At 56.3% G+C, this 21199-nt stretch overlaps 1 protein-coding gene across 3 annotated transcripts in view; it reads right to left on the bottom strand.

The window, feature by feature from the left end:
- Obscn (obscurin, cytoskeletal calmodulin and titin-interacting RhoGEF) overlaps positions 1-21199 on the bottom strand; it is a 95803-nt gene that overhangs the window by 29251 nt on the left and 45353 nt on the right. For all 3 annotated transcript variants that reach the window (XM_063232821.1, XM_063232823.1, XM_063232822.1), the window contains exons 18-40: positions 20985-21146; positions 20771-20875; positions 20152-20418; positions 19725-19994; positions 19373-19639; positions 19034-19300; positions 18690-18956; positions 17799-18071; positions 16966-17232; positions 16589-16855; positions 15192-15464; positions 14578-14844; positions 13591-13857; positions 13234-13497; positions 10343-10606; positions 9771-10034; positions 9167-9430; positions 5412-5675; positions 4369-4635; positions 3750-4016; positions 3381-3653; positions 2065-2261; positions 1797-1872 (exon numbers count right to left, since the gene is read on the bottom strand). In XM_063232821.1, coding sequence (XP_063088891.1) covers positions 1797-1872; positions 2065-2261; positions 3381-3653; positions 3750-4016; positions 4369-4635; positions 5412-5675; positions 9167-9430; positions 9771-10034; positions 10343-10606; positions 13234-13497; positions 13591-13857; positions 14578-14844; positions 15192-15464; positions 16589-16855; positions 16966-17232; positions 17799-18071; positions 18690-18956; positions 19034-19300; positions 19373-19639; positions 19725-19994; positions 20152-20418; positions 20771-20875; positions 20985-21146 — 5619 coding nt within the window. The remainder of the gene's footprint in view (positions 1-1796; positions 1873-2064; positions 2262-3380; positions 3654-3749; positions 4017-4368; positions 4636-5411; positions 5676-9166; positions 9431-9770; positions 10035-10342; positions 10607-13233; positions 13498-13590; positions 13858-14577; positions 14845-15191; positions 15465-16588; positions 16856-16965; positions 17233-17798; positions 18072-18689; positions 18957-19033; positions 19301-19372; positions 19640-19724; positions 19995-20151; positions 20419-20770; positions 20876-20984; positions 21147-21199) is intronic.

Here is a 21199-nt window from a genome sequence, read left to right as displayed (position 1 = left end):
CCTGTCTCCTCTCAGGCTGACACTCAACTGGCCTCCACAGATGAAGGAAGAGAGATTCCTAGACCACCAACACACACATAGTCATCCCTATACTGCATGCCAGAGAAGAACAAGGTTAAAGGAATCCTCTACATGTGCTACCTAGCCAGGTAGGGAGGACCCCTGCCCTGGGTTTGTCTCTGAGCACTTGGCACATGGCAGCCTGGGCCTCCTTTTAAGACAGAACTGTCCACAGCTGTCAAAGTCCAGCTGCCTCTTCTCTGAGGGATGTAGAGTGACAGGGCAGGCAGGAGGTCCTTTCATATACCAGTACCTGCAGGATGAAGCTGGGCAAGGAGCCCCTGTGCCCTTAACAAGCCCTCCCTCAGGAGCTCCTTTATTCTCCTCACTGCTGCACTCCCACACTGACCCCCAGACACAATCTGATCACCTCCCCTTCCTGCGTGTCCACTCTTAACCTGGATGCCCATTTGCACAACCATCCCCAGAGCTCTCCCAAGGCCACAGTGGGTTACAACACATGAGCCGAACCATCTAGACTGGGGACACCTAACTCAGGGCAGGGCTCTGTGTCACCCTCCCAGAGCTCAAGTCACCATCCACATCTGCACTGCTGGTCCTCGAGATGTCTATGAAATGCCCAACCACATTTCTCAGTTCTTGGGCACTGGTTCTTGGCAGCCTCTCCCACCCCCACAGGCCACAGAACTGACCACGTGCACTCTTATCTCAAGTTTAAGGGCAGGGGTCATAGGATTCAGAATCCACTCTTTCTCCCTATGTAACTCCCTTAGCAGATGAGGAGTCCCACAAGGGCAAAGCGAGACAGGCCCACCTTGAAGTCTAGGACTTAGGTAAGGAAAAGGGTTCAGAGGGCCTGTTCAATGAATGAATGAATGAATGAATGAGTGCTGGGTGGACAGGGTGGGAGTGGTTGGATAAATGCATGTATGTATGATAGAAGAGAAATATCAGTAAGAAGTCTGTGGAAGCGGATGCTCCTCACTCCGAGAGGCATTGTGTCCATAGGTCACTGAGGGTGCCACGGTTTTGACACTGGATCCAGCTGCTCCCTGCCCATCACATGGAGAAGTGAGCAGATGGATGAGGGTGTGGATGAAGGAACAAATGGACTAAAGGTAGGGAATGGGTAGATGGCCAATGGACGGTCAATAAATGATGGGTAAATGAATGGATGGTTGGTAGGTAAATATGGAGACGAATGGATAGACAGATAATGGATGGGTGAATGGATGAGTAGACTAGTTTGAGCACAAAGAGTAGAACAAGGAAAGGGCAGACCAGCTCTGGGAGCAAAGCACAATCCAAGTTGAAAGTTCCTAAAATCCTGTTTGCAAGCCGGGGTCATGCACACTGTGCCTGAATGCATACCCACACCAGGGCTATTTCACTGAATCCACAGCTCTGAGTCTATCGGGTTAGCAGTGTATTTTAAGGTGGATGTACAGGCACATGGATGGCCTGCGTCATAGAAGTCAGGAAGACCCTATCTCCACCTCTGGGCCCATCCCCATGACATTCAGGCTCTGCACCTCCCTCTTGCAAACAGCGCCAGTCTTGCCCTGGGGACCCACGTACCACAGAATTTCTCAAGGGGACCTTTACCAGTGCACCCTGGTGGCCCTCCCTGGCTGTAGTGACCAGGCAGAGGGAAATCGCCAGCTGTAGGAAGATCCGGGTCCCACTCCTCTTTACAGGTGCCCATGGGTACCATACTGCTTGCCCAGGGGACAGGCATCCCCAGGCAAGTGCTAGACATGGAAAGGGCTGCCCACCTGTCACTGTCAGCTGGGCTTCCGATCTACAAGAGCCCACTTGGAAAGTGACGGTTCCAGCATCTTCAAGGGTCACCTAGGAGGCAGAGAAGCTGCTTAGCCCTGCTGGTCTCATCCTGACTAGGAAGGTGAGGCCCTGCTCAAGCCCTGATGGGGACTCATCAGCTCCCCAGCCCCAGCCCCTCACAGAGGACCTTTCTGGGTGAAGCTTGACTTTCCTCTGGTGGAGATGGACTTTCTACACCCAGGGAAGGTCACAGAGTCCCACCTTGTGCAGGGTGAGTGAGTAGAGAATGCCCTGTTCCACAGTGATGTTGTTCATCTCATTGGCCTGCAAAGGCACTCCAGCCAAGGCCCAGCGGGCCTCCTGGTTGAAGGCCCTGGACAGTCGGCACTGGAAGTGGGCATCCTGGCCTTCGCTGAGCTTCACATTCTGCAGGGGCTCCAGGATGGTCACCTCAGAGGCTGGACATGGGGAGGCATGGGCGTCAGCCTCCATGTCTGCATTCAGGATGCTCCGTTCAGCAGAGATCCTCCCAAGCCCACCCCAGTTCCTGACAATAAACCAAGGGCGGGTATTATCAGTTCCTTCCCAGCCCAGGCTCTGACCCCTCAAGATGCTGGAGATGACCAGGGGCTGAGGCCAGCTCAGGAGATGGGGAGTGAGCCCAACACTGAGGAGCTCCCCAGAACCTCCCGCCCAATGCCTGACTCAGCTCTCAGCCAATACTTCTCTGCCCTGACATTCCAGGGACACCAGAAAACAGCCTTGCCCTGATCTGCCTTCTTCTCGGAGCCCAGCCTCAACATCCCCTCCCAGGCAGCAATAGAGGCAGTCAGCACCTCGAACAGTAAGCTGAGCAGAGGACGTGTGGCTGCCAACATGGAAGGAGATGGTACCAGTGTCCTCAGGGGTCACACCCTTCAGCTGGAGGATGTGGGTGCGGCCGTCCTGGATGACCATCTCTGTCACCTCATTGTTCTGCAGTGGCAGCCCCTGGAGGCACCACTGCACATCTGCAGCCCCAGCCTGGGACACCTCACAGCTGAACTCCACATCCTCGTCAGACTGTGCCTCGGTGTCCACCAGCCCCCGCACAATGGTCACCTTGGGCTCTGGGGGACAAGAAAAGCCCCTTTTCCAGCCCAGGCCATGCTCCTATGGCCTCGACTCTGGGAAACCATCCTGATCATAGACACCATTCTGCCACCCACACAGCCTCTGTCACCTCCTATGTTCAGTAGCTCCTGCCTCCCCACAGACCAAGGGGCCAATCTGTTTGCAAAATGGCAGATGCCTGTCCTGCTCAACACTGCCACCTGCCCCATCACTGCTATACCACACAAGTCAGGAAAGCAAGACCTGGAGGGGTAGCTGCCCACACAGGCCTGGTTATGCCACCTGCTGGTCAGAGATAGGCTGAGTAGCCATCAGGAATGTAGGCTTGGCGAGCCCTGCTAATGCTCCACACATGAAAACAGCCACAGATGAAGGCAGGGACAAGGAAGCAGGCAGCCTGTGGCCTCAGGGCCAGGGTCCCCTGTAGCACGTGCCCAGGGACATGGGGCGGCAGGACAGCTCACCGTTGACCTTCACAGAGGCCGAGGTCTTCTGGTCACCAGCTGCACATGTATACTCTCCAGTGTCCTTGGCCTCCAGGTCTCGGATAAGTAGTTCACACATGGCCCCCTGGCGCCGCATCTCGTACTTGAGGCCAGAATGCAGCTCCACACCCTCCTTGAGCCACCGTACTGGGGTCCCCAGCTCCACCTTGCTCAGCTGGCAGCACAGCCTGGCTGTGCCACCTGCCTCCTGCTCCACACTCTGTAGCCTGGTCTGGAACCTGGGCTCAGGGGCTGGGGCAGAAAAGGACTCTTGATGCCAGGCTCCCAGCTACCCACCCCATTGTGCAAATTCTGTCAGCTCCTAGGATGACGGGACAGACAGCTTACCTCGGACCTTGAGATATGCTGTGCTCTGCACATGGCCTGTATCACATGTGTAGTCACCTGAGTCCTCTGGCTCTGCCCTGTATACCTGCAGCTCAGCAGTCAAGCCATCCTGCAGCATTTGGTACTTGGCACAGGGGAAGAGCTGCAGGGCACCCTTGCGCCACTCCAGACTGGCACCTGCCCTACTCAGCTCACAACGCAGGTGTGCCGTGTCCCCCTCTGCTACCTCTTGGGCCTGCAGCTCATGCAGGAATCGCACAGGTGCCGCTGAAAGGGGTAAGGGGGAGTATGAGGGCAGAGGAACCACAGGCCTCTGTAGGGTGCAGCCAGGAGCACAGGAGACCCTGGGCAGGGTGGGGAAGTGACTGCAGATCCCTGGGATGGCTAGGGAGCTGGGGGTGCACATAGGGTGACAATCTCAGGGTGGGGCTTCTAAGGCCAATATGGAACAAGAGGGCAGGAGCTTCAGTGGCCCAGGCACAGGGATGCAGGGCACAGCCTCAGCTAGGGCATTGCAGGTATGGGTGGGTAGGCAGCACCCAGGTCGTTTCCATCCCACCACCAGGGCATTGGGTCCTTCAGAAAAGCTAGAGCCCAGGCTCACAGCTGCCGTGCCCACCTGTGACCGTGAGTGTGGCACTGGTGGCTTGGGGTCCACAAGTGCAACTATACTCGCCCGCATCCTCACGGAGCAGGTCCCGCAGCACCAACTCTGCAGTGCAGCCCTGCAGCCTCGGCTCCCGGCGCCTGTCAGCCTGCAGCTCCAGGCCACCCTTGCTCCAGACCACGGGGACATCAGGGACTGATAGCTTACACTGCAAGCTGGCTGTGGAGCCCTCCTCAGCCTGGAGGCTCTGCAGTGGCTCCCGGAATACAACCTGGGGGGCTGGAGGCAGGGACAGCTTGAGACTCAAACACCTAGCCTGGGGGGCACGCCAAGACTGTAAGAGGAACTCAAGTCTGGGTGGGCCTCCAGGAGGGGCAAGGGACTACATGGCCAGGACTTCTCTGGAAACTACTAGAAACTCAGCCCGATCAAAGGCTGTGTTCGCAACACCTGGGGCAGGAATCCCCTTGGACCATCCAGGGTAGGTCCTTATCCCCCAAACCCTACCAAGACATGGCCCTGCTATTCCCAGGCTCTGAGATGGGACTGTGTCCCTCATATTTCAGGCAAGGCTGAGACCCCTCCTGGGCCAGATCTGAGGGCATGGCCAAGTCCTGTGGTCTCCAGAGAAGGCAGAGCTACATCCTTCAATTTCCTAGGTAGGGGTCCACGCCTCAGGGCACAAGGCGTGGCAGATGCCGATTCTCCACTGGACACATGGGCACCAGGACCACCTCCCACCTGCATCACAGTCAGCAGCCAGACAAGCATACTAATTGAGGGTAGCATGCAGAGCCGCAGAGACAGAGGCAGGATGGGCTGACTGCAGAGTACAAGGCAGAAACAGGTACCCTCAACACCTGTGTGGGTGAGGGCTTCGTGGGGCGACTAGGCCAGACTCCTTGACACAGGCATTGCTATAACAATACAGAGGCACGGTGGACTACCAGAGGAGACAAAAGCGACAGAACCATGGGGAGAGAGAGTGGATGAGAGCCAGACACAAAGCAAGGGTAGCCTCCTAAACACACCACAGAGGGACAGAAGGACATTACCCCTGATGGTCAGTGTGCCCAACGTGCTCTCCTGCCCACACACGCATGAGTACTCCCCAGCGTCTGCCAAGGCCAGGCCATGGATCTGCAGCTCACACGTGGCCCCGGCCTGCCTCAGCCTGTGTCTGTCCCCATCTCTGAGGGTCACTGTCCCTTTCTTCCACTCCACAGGGGCCTCTTTGCTCAGCACACATCGCAGCGTGGCTGTGGCCCCTTCTGTGGCCTCTTCGTTCTTCAGACCTTCTGTGAACTTGGCGGGCAGGGCTGGGAAAGGTCAGGAAAGGGTGAACACATTCACACTTGATCACAGGGAGAGGATGGAGTCAGACACCATAGAGGACACACAAGACTTCACCAGAAACTTGTAGGTGCCAAAACAAAGTGCTGGACCATGATTTCCCTCGGATCTGCCTACACGGCCAGTTCTGTGGCAATCTTAGGCCTTATCCTTTCCATGAAACACATTCAGAACCTCAGATTTTCTATAAAACTTTGGGGAACAATATTATGACAAGACACAGACCGCAACAGGGAAGAACCCATTATAGTACAAGGGTGGTAAGACTGCAATCCCATACAGAGGAATGAAGGGATGTCAGAGATCAGGGAGAAAAGCGGATGAGTGATCCTGTGGCATGTGGTCAATACTTGGACACAGGGACATAATTTTACTTGGCCACCTTTGGTCTTTTCCCATGATGGTCAGCATGGCCGAGGTCCTCTCTTCCTTACACACATCACATACAAGTAATCCCCAGCATCTTCTGCAGCCAGGCCATGGATCTGCAGTTCATGCACAGCCTCGTCCTGCTGCAGGCTGTATATGTCCCTATCTCTGAGGGTCTCCATCCCTTTCATCCAGTCCACTGAGGCCACCTTGCTCAGCTCACACTGAAGTATTGCCACGGCCCCTTCCTGTGCCTCCAGGGGCTTCAGGTCTTTAACAAATCATGCAAGTAGGAATAAGAAGAATCAGAAAGACAAGTTGTCAAATCTTGATGATTCTGACATCATGACTGCAGCATCCAGTAAGGAAACAAGAGGAAGGCTAGAGAGTCATGGGAAGGCATGGCTCCATGACTGAGACTCCTGTGTTCTGGCTGCTGAGGAGTAGGTTGTCTGGGAGACAGGCTTCATTCCATATGTGTCTTCTCAAAAAGTGTAATTCTCATTGCAGGGAAGCACAACAGCCTCCCACAGCCTATAGCCCAACTACACAACATTGTGGGCCGCTCCCAGGATCCCATAAGAGGCACCTGTAATGACCTCTCCCCGCTTCCTAGACAGGACACATGTCTGGCAGTGCTCCCATCCAGCCTGATGAACACATCAGGCCCCATGACCTCTGCATTACATGTCCTTGTCTCCAGTTGTCCAACACGACTGGAGCCAGATTGCCCATCGCTGCTTCTCCCCGGCTCATTTCATGGACCCCAGTGGTCCAGCACAGCTGCCTCCCCACGCCTTCAGCCCTGCAACCTGCCGCACGGTCCATTCTTTCCAGTCCACACCGTGAGTTCCATGAGTCACCATGGACCAAGGCTCACCCTGATTACGTCTATTGTTTGTGTCCCCTAGAAAGTCACATGTTGAATTCCTACTCCTACAATTCAGAAAGTAACTATCTGGAAATAGGGCCTTTAAGGAGGCAGGGAGTGGGGGCACAATCCAGTATGACTGGAGTCCTTGTAAGAAAGTAGTAGGACGCAAACAGAATGATTGCAGGAAGACATGGTAGATGATCAGTTTGGAAGCTAAGGATGGTGGCCTCAAGGGGACCCAAGCTCCAGGTCATCTGACCTCAGGCACAACCACCACACGAGGAAGAAATACTTCTGCTAAGCAGCCCAACCCATGGCACTGTTAGGGAGGTCCCAGCAACGGAACTCGGGCACACTTCCATAACAACATCAAGGACCTGCAAGCAGCTTCAGAATTGGGTCGTGGCTTGTTGAGGACTTCTGAGGTACATGTTAGGAAAGTCCCTGTGGGCCAAATAGAACCCTTAGCAGAAGGACAGATATTAACGATGCCTCTAGTCAGGCTTCAGACAAAAATGGGGAATGAGTGATTGGAAAAAGAAAGGTAGTCCTGATAATGAAAAGGCAAAGAACTTGGCCAAATTGTGTTGCAGTGCTTTGTGGAAGGAAAAACACGGGAACAATGAAGTTAGACAGGCAGCTGAGAGTTTTAAGCAATGTGTTGAAAGTATGGCCTGTATTGTCTCTACTTCTTGCAATAAAATGGGAAAAAGAGATAAACTAAATAAAGAATTATTTAGCAAAAAGGAAGCAAAACTTGAAAACTGACAAAACTGTTGGCATGACCACACTATGGGAGGAGGAGTTCTAGAGCAAACATTGAGGATTTGGCCAGACAATCACCTCACCTCACCTGACATAAAAGAGATGAGATTACCCAGGGAAGATCTGAGGAGGATCCTGTTGTTCAGGGCCTTGGAATCCCATGAACTACATGGACCAACAAGGGTTTTGTGGATTTTACACTAGGAGCAACGCTGCTGATACGGGACAGACTGCAGGGTATGAAGCAAGCTGTTAAGACTCCCCAGCTGCAGATGTGTCATCCTTCAGGTGAAGGACGATTATGGAGGGGGTCAGAGTAGCAGGGATGGCTCTGTCCAGGGGCCCAGAAGCCAAGCCCCCTTCCCTCCAGTTCAGAGGGATAATGCGGCCACCAGGGCTAAAGGGCAGGGTGCAATTCTGATCGAGCCAGAGGGCATTCTTTCTAGCCTGAAACTCACTGAAGTCTACTCTGTGCTTTCAGACTGGCTTGGAATTTCTGTGACCAAGGCCTGTATTTCTGTGCCTAATTTCCCTGTTTCTGGTTAAAATGCTTCCCCATGATGTGTGCTGGGGAAGCACACATCAGGGCTGGGGCCATGGGTTCACACGAGGGAAGAATTCTGCTCAGTATGAGTCTGGAGGTGACATTTACAGACGCTGGACTTAGATCTGACACTAGCACAGGCTGAGACATGGGCTACTGAGGATCTGTGAACCGGCTCTGCAGGTGAAGAGGGTAGCAGTCTGGGGAGGCCACAGTGTGCCACACTGTGGCCTAAGTTGCATCCCCTCCAATCTGCATCCAAGTCGTAAGCCCCAAGCCTTGGGAACATGACTTTTTCCTAGGAGAATTCAAAGAAGGAGTCAAATTAAATGAGGTTGTCCAGGTGGCCTCAAATCCAACACAACCAAGTGTTTACAGAAGAAGAGATCGGGGTACACACACATACGGAGACAAGTGTTTGCCACCAAAGGCCTCAAGCCTGTGGACTCTCTGATGCTGAGTTCTGGCCTCCAGAATAAAGAGTAAACAGCTTCCTACTCCTGAAGCCACTCGGTCGGTGTGCTGTGTAGGGTGGCCTGCACTAATGAAAACAACAACACTGCAAGCCTGGCATATAGCTTCAGGGTGAACTGACCAGCACGAGAGACTCAGGAGGGTAGCCAGGCCATCTCCCTCTGGGACCCCCACCAAGGGCACACAAGCCCTCAGTACAGCAGCATTCCATGGCGTGAATGTCCTTGGGACAGTGTCTCCTGGATCTCCCCTTGGCAATCAGCACTGCTCACATTTGATGGGGTCCACACCATCGCAAATAGACCACCCAGAATCCTCAGTGTGCACACAGGAGGAGGATTGCACATGTGGCTATGGAAAGGACACACTGACACTGACAGACACAGGGAGACCAGAAACCTCAAGTAGGAGAATCCACACACAGTTATTACCCTTCACAGTCAGCATGGCCGAGGTCCTCTCCTGCCCACACATGCACGAGTATTCCCCAGCATCTGCCAAGGCCAGGCCATGGATCTGCAGCTCACATGTGGCCCCGGCCTGCCTCAGCCTGTGTCTGTCCCCATCTCTGAGGGTCACTGTCCCTTTCTTCCACTCCACAGGGGCCTCTTTGCTCAGCACACATCGCAGCGTGGCTGTGGCCCCTTCCATGGCCTCCTGGCTCCTCACATCTTCTAGGAACCTGGCAGGCAGGGCTGGGAAGCACCAAGCAGTGACTCAGATATGGGACGGGCTGGAAGTCTCAAGCCATCCCACACACACCAAGACATCAACACACAGGCACTATACACTACCAAAGGAGCACTCGTGAGTAGGTGTGCACACACGAGGGAGGGTGTTGGAAGAACAGAATACACAGTGGTGTGGACAATGACATGAGACCTTCTCCTGGACTCGGACAAGGGACAGCTGGACATGCTCAGCTGACCCAAGGACAAGACATGGTCACAGCATTGCCCCAGAAGTCATCACACCAGAGACAGAAGGTGGGGATGAAAAAGTGCAGACACCAAGCCACATTTTCGCAGTCTTTACCCCTGACAGTCAACATGGCCGAGGTCTTCTCCTTCCCACACACGCACGAGTATTCCCCAGCATCTGCCAAGGCCAGGCCATGGATCTGCAGCTCACACGTGGCCCCGGCCTGCCTCAGCCTGTGTCTGTCCCCATCTCTGAGGGTCACTGTCCCTTTCTTCCACTCCACAGGGGCCTCTTTGCTCAGCACACACCGCAGAGTGGCCGTGGCCTCCTCCGTGGCCTCTTCGTTCCTCAGACCTTCTGTGAACTTGGCAGGCAGGGCTGGGAGAGGTCAGGAAAGGGTGAACACATTCACATCTGAGCACATGAAGAGGATGGAGCCAGACACCACAAAGGAGACACAAGAAACATGCCAATGTCTACACATGCTGGGCAAATGCTATGGACCATGGCTTCCCTCAGCCTAATCAGTGCGCATGTCACACAGAACCAGGACACATAGCAGCAATGACAGGCATATCATGGATGACAGGACGCAAATGTGACGAAACCGTAATACAAACGGGAGTGGAAAGGAACGAGGCATTGGAGGCCAACAAACGTAAGTCCACGTGGCTGCAAGTCCTTACCCCCGACGGTAAGCGTGGCCGAGGTCCTCTCCTGCCCACACACGCATGAGTACTCCCCAGCGTCTGCCAAGGCCAGGCCATGGATCTGCAGCTCACACGTGGCCCCGGCCTGCCTCAGCCTGTGTCTGTCCCCATCTCTGAGGGTCACTGTCCCTTTCTTCCACTCCACAGGGGCCTCTTTGCTCAGCACACATCGCAGCGTGGCTGTGGCCCCTTCTGTGGCCTCTTCGTTCTTCAGACCTTCTGTGAACTTGGCGGGCAGGGCTGGGAGAGGTAAGGAAAGGATGAACACAATCACAGCCTGAGCAAGCAGAAGACATATGTGGACACTGCAGAAAACACAAGGCCTTCTACACATGGTCACATGCCTGGTGTGCTGGGCCTGGGGCCTCCGTTGATACACTCTCTCAATATCCTGACCATAGCTCCTTCCTTGGTCCCCATAGTCCCCCATCTCTCACCTCAATCTTCCCCCACAGAGCCAAAGACACATTGAAAACCTTCTGGCGGCTTTTTATGTCTTTTATGAATCTGGCAGGCAGGGCTGGAAAGGGTCAACCGGGGGCTCAGACATGCGATGGCCTGGACACTTCTGCACAGGGCATGGTACAAAAACAGGCAACACTCTGCCAAGGACCATGACATGAACAAGTAGGTATGTGCAGACAGCAAAAGAAGCAAGGAACTTGCTGGGACTGCAGAGCACAGGTGAGGGCTTGTGCAGCCTTCACCCAGCCCATGTACCATATGGCCATAGTCCACCCCATGGTTCCTGTAGCTTCTTACTCTGCATGAATCTGGTTGGCAGGGCTTAGCAAGAGACAAAAAACATCAGGATCTCTGAAGATTGTGGGAACAAGACATGACAATGGCAAGCACTGCAGAATGGAGAAAGAGAAGTAAGCATGGACACATGGCAGGGAAACAGCATAGCGGGAAGCAGCAGACAACAGGTGGCCAAGCCTCCCACGTGCCAGCAGGTCACTGCTGACATACGAGAAACACTCATAAGGACAGAGACATAGAACACCCACAGGCCCAAGGCACAGGAGACATATGCATGGACTACTTGGAACTTCCCCTCCTCAATGTCTGTGTGGCCAAGGCATAGTCCCCTTCCAAAGTTCCTTGTGGCATGGCTGGACAGTGGGGGACAGAGGCCCCAGGAGATTGCCTGAGACTCTCCCACAAGCTCACACAAGATCTCACTCCCAGGCTAGACTCGCTGGTAGGAGATAAGCCAGTCCTTTCCTCCTGGGACTGTCATCTGCAGCAGGTGGGCCCTGGGTGTGGTCCCCTCGTGTTTAGGTGCCCCATGTACAAGCCGAGGATGAAATCCATAGACAAGTGAACAGCAATGCCTCATCTCTGCACAGCATGTGGGAAGTAGTAAAGGAGGAGTAGAGGACACAACCTAGCTCCAGACTCGGTCGGAGCCTGGAGTCCCTGGCCACTGGCCGCAGAGTGGGCCTCCAGCATGCCCAGCTCTACCTGGAGACCTCCAAGGAGCAGTGGCTCTGGGCATTTTTGGCACTCTGTGGTACAGAGGTAACTTCTGCAAATGCACACTTCTCTACAAAGGTCAGAGCAGGGTGCTCGCCATCCTCAGCCCTTCTTGGGATATGTCCCACTCAGTATACCACAGAGATCCTCTACTTCTCTTTGGTAGTACCTCCAGACACTGAGGAAGGGAGAAGTCCCTTGGCTTGTCTTTCCCACAGTCTGCAGTCAGAGGTCACATCCATCCTTTCCCTCCAGCAGGCCCCAGGACACAAGGTACCATACCCCAGGAAGTGCACCAGACTCCACCTGCACAGCTTGACGTGGAGTGGTTATGGGGTCTCTCTACAAAGGCACCCAGTGTCTCTGCACACAGCAGGTGCTGCCTACAGGCTCGGGCAGACAAAGCGTCTCATCCACCGTCCCAAAGAGCCCTTCTCAAGGCAGAGCAGAGGCCATGAGAGCCACGTGCCTGCAGTGGTTTCATCCCTCCATGCCCTGGGCCTGCATCTGCTTTCACTGCCTCTGCTCCCTGTGAGAAGTGGCCTGGGATTTCATCCTCAGGCAGCCAGCCACAACAGGACAGGGATCACATCTCCCTGATAAGCAAGACGAGACCTAGTGGACTCTGCTCCCCTCATGGAGGACCCTGGCTGCCTCCAGCAGGGAGCCCTCCCTCCATGACTGGGATGTGGCGGGTTCAGGCACCAAGCTGACAGACCCAGTGCCAGCCAAGGGCAGCAATGGTTCCTACATGCACAGCCCAGGGCTCCACAGCCCTGCACCAGCCCATCCCTGAGGGTGGCGCACTGTGGCCCCTTCCTCCCCTCAGTGCTCACCCTGCCTAGCTCACACTGCAATGTAGTCATGGCCCCTTCTGTGGCCAGTATGGGGCCCAGCCCTCCTGTGATTTGGGCAATCAGTGGGGTACAGACACAGTGGGGAACACAGGATGTGGGGCAGGGCAGCCTGCAGGGTCCAGCAAAAGTCTGTTCCAGTGTGCCCAAGACAACAAGATGGCCACTGGGCCTGCTCCAGGCAGGGACTGGCCCCTTACTGTGCAGGACAGAGCCTCTCCTCCATCCCCAGAGGATGGGCCCACACTAGTCACTCTGAGTCCTGCTTACAAGCCATGCCTCCATCTCCTGCCTGCTCCCTGCTGTGTCCCGGGACCCATCACAGCATCTTTTTAACTGGTTCTCCCCACTCCTCCCTCCAAGATCTGACCCCTGAGGGGATCAGAAAAGATCCCACCCTCTGCTGGATTCTGAGGCAGAACCTGCATGGCAGCATGAAAGACACTTGCTGAAGGAACGAAGAGCGCTGGAAACCACAGCAAACATAGACAGACAAGGGGAGTGCTCAGACCCATTGCTACACACAGCTTTTACCCTTCACAGTCAGTGTGGCCGAGGTCCTCTCCTGCCCACACATGCATGAGTACTCCCCAGTGTCCGCCACAAGCAGGGCCCGGATCTGCAGCTCACACACGGTCCCATGCTGCTGTAGGCTGTGTCTGTCCGCATTCCTGAGCATCTCTGTCCCCTTCCTCCACTCCACAGTGGCCTCCTTGCTCAGCTCACACTGCAGTATGGCTGTGGTCCCTTCCATGGCCTCTTTATTTCTCAGTTTTCCTATGAAGTGGGCTGGCAGGGCTGGAACAAGATCAGAAGGTACTATCTTTGTTCTCCTGTGCTGACCAAGTGGCCCCACTGTGGTCCACAGACAGGGCAGACAGAGACACTCACCTTTCACAGTAAGCATGGCCGAGGTCTTCTGGTCCCCAAAGGAGCAGGAGTAGCAGCCACTGTCCCGGGGCTGTAGGTCCCGGATAACCAGCTCCAACACAGCACCCTCCTGGTGCAGACCATACTTGCTGCCAGACCTCAGGACATCGTCCCCACAACGCCACTCCACAGGCGCGGCCACGGAAGACAGCACACAGCGGAGTGTGGCAGCACCACCTTCCAGCATCTCCACATCCTTCAGGGCCTCCCGGAACCGCACTGGCTGAGCTGCAGACAAATGCAACTCAGCCTGGTTTCAGGCAGGACCCTGTTGGGCTGAGCACGATTCTAAGAGGAGGCAGGGATTCCAAGCCCAGGGAGACATGCAGGATCTGACAACACACAGCGAAGGTCAGTGCAGCGCAGGGGAGTGAAGGAGCAATAGGACAGACTCCCAGACTCACAGGCACCCAAGCCTTCACCTGGGGTCCAGAGTGGGACTAGGCTTGGCAATATGGTCTCGAAGCATAAGTACAGTAAGCTAAGGTCACTGGAAGTGGTCTTAATTCCAAGACTGGTGTCCTCAGAAGAGAACCTCAGGATAGAAGCACACAGGTGGTGACCAAATGGACCACAAACAGAGAGCTCATGGGGAGAAGCCAATCTTAGGCCAGCTCAGCTTCAGACCCTAGCCTCAAACTCCAAGAGAAAGTGAGGACTGCACAAAGGGGAGCCAGGGACAAAAGGAGAAGACACTAGGGGTCAATGAGCAAGGCCGAGATGCAAGTAGGGTAAAAGACGCTGGCCACACACAGACAGCCAGATGGCACAAGGCACTGCTACAGGGGTGAAGGAGATCCCAAGAAAGGAGGCAGCTGAGCAAGCAGGTGACACCTGACAGTCTCCAAACAGAAGGTGGCAGTGGCACTGGACAACATTAGGGCCAGCATGTTCCAGATCCCATGCCCACGCCAACGTGACAAGGCAGGCTGCAGACCCTGTGCTCACCATGGACCCTGATGATAGCACTGCTTGAGGCCCCTTCAGCCTCACACTTGTATCGCCCGCTGTCCTGTAGGCTAGCATTGGTGATGACCAGCTTGGCTTGGCCGCCGTCGTAGCTCAGCTGGCACCGGGCTGACGGCCGCAGCATCTTTCCATCCTTGGTCCAAAGCACGGGGCTGTCTGGAGTAGTTGTCTCACAGTGTAGGGTCAGGTCCTCTCCTTCCATGACTGTGGTGTCCAAGAGTGCCCGAGAAAAGATGCTTGGCTTTTCTGGTAACATGGAGAAATGGTGCCAGGAGAACTGGGTTGACTGTGGTACAGGAGGGCAGCCAGGCTGGGTGGCTCCACAGCTCCCAACCCATGGGGTGGCGCCAGCACACACTGTGCAAGTCATGGGTCCCAGGACCACCCAGGAGGGTGCTTCTGGAAGCAGTGTTCCACACCCATCAGTTGAGAACCAGCCTGCACCCCCAGGCCAGCGAACTTGCCACCTATGGGCCCAGTCACCCCTCAGCTAAGTCTGAGCTGCTGTCCCTCTCCACAAGGCTGTACCTGTACCACACAGATCTGGTGGCACCCTAACCATGCCAGCCCTGCCTGTAGAGCACCAAACTCACCTGTGACCCGCAAGACAGCAGAGGAACGCTGGTCACCCGCCTCGAAGTGGACAGTGCCCGCATCTTTGAGTGCCAGCTGCCGCAGGGTGAGCACATGGTAGCCCCCAGGCTGGGCCTCAATCTCATTGAGCCCATCGGCATGCAGGGGCCTCTGGTCCAGAAACCAGTGCACTGGGCCATAGTCCGCAGGAGACAGGCGGCAGCAGAAGGTGGCCGAGGCACCCTCCTGCACCTCGGCATCCTCCAGATCCTCAATGATGCACACACTCCGGCCTGCAAGAATGCAGTCAGCTGTCAGGGCCCCGCCAGTTGTGGGGACATGCAGCTCTCCTCAGACCCCACGAGCAGCTAACAGTCACTGGTAGTGGCTGCTCAAGAAGCCCACATGGACAAAACTCAAGACTACAATGGATCAGAACCAGAAGACCAGAGGTCTTCGTTACAGAGCAAACTCCAAGTCCCAAGCCCCTCCTCCCCCTGGACCTGTATGACACTAGCCCTGTTTCCCAGGCTGTTGGAGAGCCAGCACTGTCTGGCTCCACTGGGCTTCACACAAGCCTGTGTGTCCAGCTGTGCCTGTGTCACCACCACCCATGCATTTCCTATTGGAACAGGAGGCGAAAGACGACTGTTACCCTACTGTGCTGTGGGTGCTGAGCTCACCTCCTCCGAGGCACGTGCAGTCCATTCTCCATCCCAGCCCAGGGAACACCTGCCTGGCCAGGACACTTCACCACTGAGGGCCCCACCACTGCCCTCACCTCCAAGTCCCACAGACTGCAGGCCCAGCCACCCAGCTTCATGTAGCTTTTCACTCCCCTAACCAAGGACACATGCCTGTGTTCCCGTCCTGCACCATCAGCATGTACTTGCAACCCTGGTGTGTGGCCCTAAAACAGCCAGAGCTGCCAACTATCTTTCCACCAACTGTCCACACAGCGGGGTCGCCAGTGTTCTCTGGGACAACACACACTCAGAGCTCTCCCCCTCCAGCACCTCTGCTGTCTTCAGGTGAAAGCCAGCAGCAGCAGGCAGGCCGACAGTCAGCCCTCTCTCAGAACACCTGAGGCTCCCAGCCATCACCAAGTCCTGGTAGTGTGTTGGGTGCTAGCACATGAAGAGCACTGGCTTAACTGTGGCAGAACCCATGGTAAGCAGACCAATGCTGGACCATGGATGAGAGCCCACAGCCACCTATCATTTCCTCCACCTGTAAATATTGGAGAGACCGAGGCAGGGCCATTACAGAAACCAGCGCACTGGGCTGAAGTTGGCAGGGCACTGGAGGCAGCAGGATGGGGCATGCTGAGTGCCAATCTCTGGCCATCATGGTGTCTCCAAGGTCTACAGCAGCACCTGAGCCTCTGTGGTGGGCATTGCTGTCGTCCCCAGCTCACCTTGCACCTGGAGCCGGGCCTGGGACCGAGCCTGGCCAATATCACAGGTGTAGGTGCCACTGTCAGCTGGCGTCAGTGCACTGATGGTGAGACTCAGAGTTAAGCCCTCCTGGCTAGCTGTATGCTTCCCTGAGGCTCGCAGCTCCATAGCATCCTTGCGCCATGTCACAGTGGCCACCGGCTGTTCTGTCTTGCAGGTAAACACAACTGTGCTCCGCTCCTGAGCCTGCAGGTCAGCCAGCTCCTCTGTGAACCGGTTTGCCTTTTCTGGAGAGGGAAACCAAACAGGAGGGCAGAGAATGTAGCCAGCGCACACTCCCCTGCAGAGGCACCATCCTGGGCTGCGAGTGGACCTGGCACAGGTCCCAGGCACTCACCCTCCACACAGAGCCTGGCAGTGCTCCTGGCAGCACCTGTCTCACACGTGTACTCGCCAGAGTCCCTGAGTGAGGCACCACGCACCACCAGCATGGCCTTTGCGTCCTCGAAGAGCAAATTGTACTTCTGCCCCTTGCGGATGGCCTTCCCATCTTTCAGCCAGCGCACGGGGGCATCTGCTCGTGACAGCTCACAGCTCAGCACCACATCCTCCCCTGGCATGGCCTGCTGGTCCTCCAGGGGCTTGATGATGGCCACTGGCCTTTCTGGGGAAGCAAACAGCACTCAGTGAAAAACCATAGCACCAGCCATACATGATCTGGGCCACAGAGCCATGGCCTCAGTACAGCCACACCCAGAATGGCCTCAGGGACATCCAGGCACTGCAGACTCCATGGTCTCAGGGCAAGGCCAGGGAGACAGGACCAGGGACCATGGCATCCTCACCCTAGTCTCTCATCAGGGCCTCCTAGGGGTGGCCAGGTGCTGGTGCCTGCACACTGGGCTCTACTGATCTGACAAGCATGCAAGGCCGGAACACTAACTCTAAACCTTGACAGCAACTTCCAGCCAAGTGCATGGCCAGACACTGTGAGCCTAGTGCGGCTAGAAGTTTTACCAGTCACACCCATCAGCCATTGGCCATATGGGGCAATTGAGCCACTCATCAGAGCCCAGAATCCCAGCTTTCTCTAGAGTGTTAGAGACTAACCAAAATGAACCCTCAGGGTGACCAGAACCCTTATCCCCTAGCAAGTGTCTCTGGGTCTCCACATCCTCCAAAGGACAGAGGATGGACCCCCAGGTACAAGCCCTAGGCCCACATACCCACCTTTGATGATCAGCGAGGCCCTGGATGTGAGGCCGCCCAAAGAGAAGACCACCTCTCCAGCATCACTGAGCACAGCGTCCTGTACCATCAGCATGTACTTGCGACCCTGGTGTGTGGCCCTAAAACGGCCAGAGCTGCCAACTATCTTTCCACCAACTGTCCACACAGCGGGGTCGCCAGTGTTCTCGTGGGACAACACACACTCAAAGCTGTAGGTCTCCCCCTCCAGCACCTCCGCTGTCTTCAGTCTCTTGGTGATGCCCACACGTAGGTCTGCAGGCCATAGGACATGTACTATCACCTGGGTGCCTGAGGACGATGTGGCCTGAGCACATGTAAACCCACCCCAAGTCCAGAGAGGCTGACACACACAGCAGCCATCCTCACAGGGACAGCCTGCCCTGCATGCAGATGACAGTTAAAGCTGCAGCAGGTGGCCAAGCACTACAGCCACCTACATCGCACAGGTGAGCACCACGAGAAGAGGGCATGTCATGCACTCTTCTCTATGTTGCCACCATGGAAAGCCAATCCCACCTGTCCCAAGTCAGGGACCTCTGCAGATGGAGGTCAGGGTCCCAATGCACCAGCCCTATATTGGGGAACCAGTCCACTGAGAGGACCCACCAGTTCAAGAGGCAGATTGGGTGTAGTGCCAACTCTGGCCACCTTGTGCACCCAGCCTGGAGCCCTTCCCAAAACCTTCATCCATGCCTATTCTCAGACGTGTCCTCTAGTACAGAGAGAAGGGCCTGCCTCACTGTCCACAACCCAGTGCACCCTGGCCCTCACAGGACCACAACAGGAAGCCCCCCACCTCTTCCACTCCCCTCAGTCCAGAAAGTGACATGTGTCACAGGGAAGGAAGGTGGCCACACCCACACCACGCACCATGCACGCTGACCCGGGCCCGCGTCTCCTCCATGCCCACGCGGCAGGTGTATAGGCCAGCATCCTTGTGGCCTAGGTCATGTACCACCAGTCTGCGAGTGCCTACTGTGTGCAGGAATTCATACTTGTCACCAGGCGCCAGCTCCACACCATCCTTGCACCACACCACGTGGGCCTTGGGGTCAGACACCTCGCACTGCAAGGTCAGCGTGCCATGCTCCTCCACTGACACATCATCCAGCACCTTCAGGAACACCACGGGCTTTTCTGGGGGGAGGGTGTATGGGTGGTGAGGGGCTTGCCATGGGGAGTGGAACCCCACAGACCTCACAAGGATGGCTCACCTCGGACTGTGAGCTGGGCTGCAGCTGACACCTTCAGGGAGCTGGCGCAAATCACACCAGCATCTGCCTGCCGGACACTCTTAAGCACCAGCGTGTGGCGCCTGCCCTCATGGGTGATCTCATGGAAGCTGTCATTGTATAGCGGTGTCCCGTTGAGTGACCACTCAACCTCCTCATCCTCATGGGACAGCTCACAGGAGAAGCAGGCCCGGCCCTCCTCGGTGACCTCAGCATCCTGCAGCGGCTGGGTCACTGTCACCTCCCGTGCTGCATGGCACACAAGACATCAGCACTGTGCTCCCAGCCTGGTCCAAGACCCCAGGTACTGCCTCTATCTACCTTCCACGGTGACCTCAGTGCTGGTCTCTGCACTGCCCGCTTGGCACCTATAGACACCAGCGTCAGCAGGGCTGAGTCGCAGGACACGCAGCTCAGCCATTTGGCCCTCCAGCACCATTTTGAACTTCCCGGATGGGGTGAGTGGTGCATCATCCTTATACCACTGCACAGCCTTGGGGGCCGGACGGAAGTCACAGGACAGCACCACCGACTGCTGCTCTCGGCCCGTCTTGGGCTCCAGCGGCCGCACCAGCGTGATGGGAATGTCTGCAGGCAGGCACAAGCAGGAGAGTGAGGGTTATGGAGGCCTTGTTCACAGACTTCCTGCACTCCTCCCCTGTCCCCTACTTACCTGAGACCACCAGGCGGGCGGAGGAGCGTGCCTTGCCAATAGTGAAGTGCACGGGCCCCGTCATGGTAGAGCACGTGCGCTGCAGTACCAGCCGGTGCACCGTGCCTTCCTGCTCCAGGCCCACATGCGCCCCTTCCTGCAGCACCGTCTTGCCCAGCAGCCACTTGGCTGGCCGCACAGAGGGGATAGAGGTCTCACACTCAAACCAGGCAGGTGCAGGCTCCATCACCATCACATCCTGCAGGCCCCGCACGATGGTAATGGACTGCTCTGTGGGCAGTAGGGCAGCACGGTCACCTCAGGGCCCCATGGTAAGGACAGTGTTTTCCTGGTGCCCTCATCCCTGCTGTCAGGATGTCCCAGAGCGGGCTGCACTGGGACCCCCAAGACCATCCATGACCTGTGGGCTTCTGGGGGAACCTCGCACCTTCCACGAAGAACTGGGCACTGGTTTTGACATCACCGGCATCACAGGTGTAGGTGTCCTCATCCTCAGGCTGCACGTCCCTGATAACCAGCTTGCGGTAGAGGCCATCGCTGACCATTTCATACTTGGGGCCCGGCTGCAGCTCAACATCTCCCTTCAACCATCGCACCTGGGCACTGGCCCGGGACACCTGGCACTCAAGCACCCCACGGTGTTTCTCCATGGCAATCTTGTCCCGCAGCGGGCGCAGCAGGGTCACGGGCAGTTCTGTGGCCAGCCAGCCAAGATAATCAGGACAGCAAGCCAGGGATATAGCCTATACCAGGCTCAGGCACCAAGGGACTGGGTCCTGCTGGGCCTCAACAGCCCACATCCTCCTCTTGGACCAGTGCCCCTCCAAAGACTGCGCCTCTGCCTGCCAAACCCACCCCTCTCCAGTACTGGATGCAGCCCAGGGGGACTGGTCACCACCATTAAAGGGACCCCAAGTCCTATGGCCTCTGGCTGCCCTTGCCCCATGCAAGAGGACACATTGCTTTCCTTCCTCCAAAGGCCCTACTGTCCCCATCCTTGGGATATCCCAGGCTGTCCATCCCCAACCCTTCCCCAGCCCCCTCACCTTTTACTCGGAGCTGGGCTCGAGACTCTGCATCTTCAGCCAAAAATCTGATCTCCCCTTCATCCTCTGCCAAAACCCTCCGGAATAGGAGGGTGTATGTCTTTCCTGAAGATCAAGCTCAGTCAGTACCACCAACAGGGTGGCCCGGGTGAACCCCTCCTCCACCCCTCCCCAGGCTTCCCTACCCCTCCCCCACATGGCCCCCTCTTTGCACCTTCCTGGCGAATGCGCACGTTGTCGGTTGGCCGCAGCTTACTGCCCTTCCAGAACCACTGGCCGGGCACCTCGCAGTGGGACACCTCACAGGAGAAGGTGGCACCCTCCTTTTCCATCACCTCCACATCCTCCAGGGACCTCACAATCTGGACATTGCGGCCTAGGAGGCAAAGGAGGCCCTATCACTCCGGAAGGCCAGGCCCAGCCAGCACT

The sequence above is a fragment of the Cavia porcellus genome, unplaced genomic scaffold (genome assembly GCF_034190915.1).
Source record: "Cavia porcellus strain 051 isolate PalLab524CR breed Dunkin Hartley unplaced genomic scaffold, mCavPor4.1 scaffold_21, whole genome shotgun sequence".
NCBI lineage: Eukaryota > Metazoa > Chordata > Mammalia > Rodentia > Caviidae > Cavia > Cavia porcellus.
The sequence above is the reverse complement of the archived record's forward strand: the minus strand, read 5'-3'. Positions and strand labels throughout refer to the sequence as shown.